This window comes from Zonotrichia albicollis, chromosome 10 (genome assembly GCF_047830755.1).
Source record: "Zonotrichia albicollis isolate bZonAlb1 chromosome 10, bZonAlb1.hap1, whole genome shotgun sequence".
NCBI lineage: Eukaryota > Metazoa > Chordata > Aves > Passeriformes > Passerellidae > Zonotrichia > Zonotrichia albicollis.
In genome coordinates this window covers 23,750,015-23,756,014 of record NC_133828.1, presented here as the reverse complement: position 1 = coordinate 23,756,014, position 6,000 = coordinate 23,750,015, and the positions used below count along the sequence as shown (strand labels likewise).

General features: G+C 40.1%; 1 protein-coding gene across 12 annotated transcripts in view; it reads right to left on the bottom strand.

Annotated features, from left to right (window-relative positions):
* Positions 1-387: 387 nt before the first annotated feature.
* The window catches only part of ZNF385B (zinc finger protein 385B), a 151,558-nt gene continuing 145,945 nt past the window's right edge, over positions 388-6,000 (bottom strand). For all 12 annotated transcript variants that reach the window (XM_074548367.1, XM_026791676.2, XM_026791679.2 and 9 more), the window contains 3 exons: positions 5,380-5,558; positions 4,184-4,285; positions 388-2,526 (listed from right to left, as the gene is read on the bottom strand). In XM_074548367.1, coding sequence (XP_074404468.1) covers positions 2,314-2,526; positions 4,184-4,285; positions 5,380-5,558 — 494 coding nt within the window. In that variant the 3' untranslated portion in view covers positions 388-2,313. The remainder of the gene's footprint in view (positions 2,527-4,183; positions 4,286-5,379; positions 5,559-6,000) is intronic.

Here is a 6,000-nt window from a genome sequence, read left to right as displayed (position 1 = left end):
TTTCCTGAGGAACCAGTTAAAATACAGAGTTCTGTAAACCCAGCTCATGTTGGACAGCAACAGGCTCCTGATAGGATTAACTCCTCTGAAGGGAGCTAAGCAGTTAAATATGACAAGTTTGCATTCCCTGCAAAACCAGGCACAAACAGATGGACATGGCAGGCGGTCTACCTGTAACCCTGTGAGTCTCAGAGTCCACAAGATTAAAACAAAGTCAGCTGCTCTCCCAGAGGATGCTAAGATCTTGGATTCCCTTACCTATCCCTTCGGTAGGTGACTCTCCAGTGAATTATCCTCTCACAACGCAACTGACAGCTCCACAGAACAGGGTAACTGGGGAGAATTATACTTGCAGAAAATGGTCTTTAATAATGTTGTAACTATGAGGTATATCTTGGTCTGTAAAATCTCCACTACAAAGTTTCTCAAGTTTTGGTTTTTTTTTTTTCCCTTGGCCTTCATGGATTTGAATGGCCCCATTGGCTTTGTGTTAACTTTAACAGCCTTATAGTTGAGTCGTTTTAGTCTTGTACTCTTTACTTTTCACTTTTTATTAACGAAGTGCAGGCTTTTAAAGAATAGATTAAACTTTTCAGCAGTAAAAAAAGATAATTTCAAGGCTTCCCCACATACCTCCCTTGGAAAGCTTGGTGAAGGGTCAAGCAATTGCCCATACTTCAGAGCAAGTCCCGGCTCGCAAGTGACCTGCTTCCAGTCTCAAGTCTGCCCAGGCTGGTTTTAAAGTTAATCCTTAATCTCCATTAGCAATGGCACAACCATGGGGTAGCATTTTGGTGGAACACTAAAAGACTCACATAATCACACACCTGTTTCCGCTGCATCTTCCTCTGAAACTCTGATGTAGTGAATGTTTACAGTCTTGCTGCAAAAAAGCTCCAGTAAAGGCTGTTACAGGCTGCAGTGAGGAAAAGACATTAAAACACAAGGGAAACAAACACAGGTTCTGTAATTATACTTTATTGCAGCTCTGATGCTTTGTCTGCTCCTGGAAGACTCCTTCAGCTAAATTTGTTTCAGGCGTTATTTTCCTGTACCAATTAGAACACAATAAGCACGTATGATTTTCTTATTATTTTATTGAAAAGGTACATTTAAAAAAATACACAGACATCTTACTACTATGGATTGCTGATAAAGATGCTCTAAAAGTTAATTCTCTTTTTTTTTCCCCTTTCTTCCACCTATAGTCCCCATTATCATATAACGACTCCAGTCTGAGCACTGCATATTGATTCACCTTTATAAAAGGGTTGGGGAGGTAAGAAGACAGGTGGGACATTACTGCAATATACTCAGTAAACAGAGAATATGGTCAATTATAAATATTTTATGTTCTGTACATTATTGCATTAGGGAGCCACAATGTTATGCAGCATCATTACAAAGAAAACTAGTTAGAAATTAAGAAAACAGGATATTTACGTACAAACACATGGATCCATTGTCTTCTTGAACAACACATGAGAGCTGTGACAATGTGCCATTTAAAAGCTTTTTTGCTCTTTAAACATTGCTTAGAAACACCAGTGAAGAAACAAATAAGTTAAATGAAAGTAGCAAACAAGCAGTAATCTTAAATCTATGTTATATGGCTTTCTATTCTTGATTTCTCTAAATAAAGTATGACACAAAAGAAATAATTAAAAGCTTCAGCATTGCATTGCTTTCAAACATTTGCACAGAAACTAAAAATATTAAAATCAGACATGATACATCTGTAGTACTACACAAGATACACCAGTACTGGGGTCTAGAACAGCACACAATCCCTGTCAACAAGAGCACATGAAAATAATGGATAATTCTTTCTTGAAATGTTATCTGCAATCAAGCATTTGGTTCATCTGCCTTTTCCTTTTATCCACATTAGATTATACCCAGTTGCTTTTCAGAGAAGTATTTACATAGGTGTGAGTGAGGAAGACCCTAGTTTTCAAGTCAGTCAGGAAAATATTTTATGTTCCTTGATTCCAAGGTGCATCGTACAAATTGAAAAACAACAAAAAAAAACCACAAAAAAAAAAGAAAAATGAATAGATGCATGAATCTTTATCAGTACAAATTTTATGAGCAATTTAATTCTTAAGCAAATTACGCTATTTTGATTAAAAAAATAGAGAGAAGACAGTTGTCTAGACTCCAAAACGCAGTGCTGCCAACGATGGATTTTATGATGCGGTTGGATGAGGTGTCATGCTGGATGGCATTGCGAAAGAGAAACATTTTAAAACCTCAACCCCTTTCCTTTGCCCCTTGTACTGGCCATAGTTTTCTCTGTCTCACATCAATGAATTAGTATGGTGCAAAGAGGATGGAGGCGGGCGTTGCCCGGATGGGCCCGTGGGCCGGCCGGAGGAGGGCGGGCGGGATTGCTGGTGCCTGGAACAGGGATGCCGAGGGCCGGGGAGGGAGGGACAGAGCTGATGATACAGCTGCAGCAAGAGGAGAGGAGAGGAAAGCAGGTGCCAGAGGCTTAATCATGTCCTTCTGGAATGCAAGTTTTGCCTGGAATAAAACACACACACAAAAGCAATGTAAATACAGTTCTCCCAACGCCCACTTTTGCACAAGGGAAAAAGTGAACCCTGGCACAAGGAACACTGTGGCTTCCCAAAGAAATCTCCTACCAGCAGCTTAGAAATGTTACCTGCACTGTCCTCTTACTCATAGGGCAATTAAAGCAACCAAATCCTATATTTAAATATAAATAAATCTCTTGAGTCTAGAGACTATCTCACTGATGTTTAGAAGGGATGTTTAGAAGGAGGCATAATTTGCAAGTGAGTAACTTTATATAAATTATAACTGTGTGCATAAAATATTGAAAACACCCTCATGATTAAGACTTCAATATAAAAAGTCAAATTTTCCACTTCCAAAAATGAATTGTAGAAAAGTAGATGGACAAGATGGGAAGGTGGTATCAGAACAGTCAGCTTTGCGCTTTCCAGTGCGGACCAGCTCTTTTCAAAGTAGAAATATTATTTAAGATTGATGCCAAAAATAACTTTTTTCTGAAACATATGTATATATATGACTCTACATAGGATCTACAAGCATTGCTGGTGCTTGTGGTGAAACAGGTAATCAGAAATATATACACTTATATCTATATCTCTCACTAAAAATGGGCTTGCACTACAATCATTCAATTGTGGAAGCAAAAATACTCATGTCCTTCCTTTATAATTGGTGGTCTCTCCTTATGCAACAGATGATAAAAGGATATAATGATGTATTATACAAGTGAATAATATTAGCATGGCCAGAACCTATCAAGTGGGGAGACTTAGAGGAAGTTTACAGCATTTTCATTTACCTCTAAGCAATTACCAAGACATATCAATATTTTAGCATTTACAGGCTTTCCACATACTTTCTCTTACCTATACACATTTGCATCTGTTTCTTTTCAACCTGTAAACTGTTTTTTGTGCCATAGGTGGCAAGCACTTTTCCCTATTGAACACAGGCTGTGCTATGAGCAAATAAACATACAAACTGTGCTGTGCTAAAGCCAGCCTGAACTCTGGCTGCAGGTGATCAGCAGGACCAGCTTGGGGGATTCCTGGAAATGCAGGTGCATGTGACAGGGATTGACCAGTGGCACAGAGACAGGAGAGGTGTTTGATATCCAGTGGCAGACATGGCCTGAACATTCCGGCAGTCAATTCTCCTAAACACCTGATGGCTCTTTTGCACCAATTCATACATCCACACAGCATCCTGGTTTGTTGTATGCAGAGAATGAGCACTAGTAATTTTATATCTTAAAAATATCTTTATATCTTAATTCTATGTCCTTTTCCCTGACTGCATCCAGATGTGCAACAAGACAGTGTATACCCATTGATGCCTTCAAAGAGAAGAGCCCTCACCCAGCAGAGCCGATACCTTTCCATGGGGCACATGGTCCAGTCCCCATTCCACTGACTATTCCCTTCTTTCTAGCAGTAAATAACGCTTGCAGTGCTGTCTGCATGCCTTGGAACGGGCAGACAGAACACATAACTATCTTCACATCTGATTCCTGTGCAGACTCAGCCTGCAGGGGAAGAGAGGCTGCAGAAGCATCAGGTCTGTCATGTTCCTGTCTCTGTGCGGTGGGAGTCCCCAAGGTCACAAATTCACACAGACAGTAATGAGAGATAAAAATACTTACTGCTAAAATACTTGGGTTGCGCTGCAGTTTGTTGTAAGGACTATATTTAGGTTTCATAGGCTTTCCTGCAACTCTGTCCTTGTGCCTTCGGCTGGAAATGTGCTGAAATAAATATCCTCACATTTAATTAGCTCTTTAAACATCTCTACATTTTGAGTTTGAAATTGATTTATCAGCAGGATATGCCTAAGCCCCTGTTTGTAACACAAAGTAGGTTCTTTATAGAGAGCAAGGACGAGGTTTGGTAAATTAAACATAACTATTTGGAGCATATCAAATAGAGAATCAGAAACTAATCAAATACAGCATATTTTGTGATTCAAGACAGGGTCTGCAAATTATTGATATTTTGGTTGGTATTTCCTTTTTCCACTTGAGAAGCTTTAAACCAGGCAGAGCTGTAGTCACTAGGTCATAGGGATATTCAGAAGTAAGAGGTATATTTCCATCTTGCTGATACCGTTCAGTTGTGTAAACAATTCAATATTAGCTGAAGGAAGAACCAGTACCCGGGGATATGTCTACACATGCATTTAAAATTATCTTAGAGCTAACTGAAAAACAGGAATGAGAAGACACAGTCACACAGCACAGCACCATCCAGTCAGAGATTCCCATTTGGGCACCAGAATCACTGCATTTGTATGGGCACAGCTCTGAATCCAGGGCTAATTGGCTCAGAGAACAGCTCCATGGGCACACAACAGCCACACTGTTAATGATAATGCTGTTCTACATAATTCAGACATATCTACAGTATTACCCTACTGGTGATTGTCCCAAACCAACAGATTTGAGTCATGTTTTCCTTCTCACATAGCATTAAACATTATTAGAGCAGACTGAAAACAGCACCGAAAGATGCATTCAGGGAATCTCAACCCAGAATTTATTATAGTTAGGAGAACAAGATTCAAATCCCTATCTTGAACCACAGAAAACTTTTAAATGAGATCTGCTAGGCCATTCATGGATACTGACACCTCTGCTTTTACAACTACCAAGCCCATTTTTCCCAACTAAAATAAAAGGTGAACTTGACCTATGATGAAATATTTAGAAATAGTTGTGGGAGACATAAGAAATACTAAGTTCATTCAATATTTACCAACACATCTTCACACACCCCTACACTGCACCTACAACACTGCAATGTAACTTCAAACAACAAAGAGCTCCAGATACATGCAAGTTACCTGCTTAAGCTGAATTTCTGAATTAACATGGACATCACAGATTTCACAATGGAACGTCTTGTTCTGCAGTCCTGAGCCTTTGCTGCCATTCTGCACCTTCATTCGGGACCCAGGCCGGGGGTAGGACTTGATGGGACCAGCACCATTCCGAGCTTCAACCATGGTCTTGTGCTTGGAGCCTGATGGGCAAGGAGATGAGGTGAGCTCATGATCAGCAGCACAAAACATTGTCTCAGCCTTGGGACCTTGTAACACTTATCTTCAAAACAGAATGGTTAAAGCCACCACAGACTGGGACTAATGATCTCTCCTGTTTCAGTCACTGTAGCTCCTGTGTCCTTTATCTAAAGGCAAGCCAGAAGGCTTTGTGCAAAAAAGGGAACAGCAGGCATGCTGGACCACACTGTTTGGGGCAGTGTGTGACTGGATGGCCAAAGTGTTTGCTGCTTATTCTTTTGCCAAATTCCATAGAGCCAGTGAATAGCAGAAAATGGTATTAGCCAACACTGGGACAGGAACCACAGCAATCCCTCAAAACCTGCCTAGGAACTGTAATACTTCAATAAATATCCTCTGATTCAGAAGAAACGGCTGCTTTACCCATTTCAAGAATGGATTACA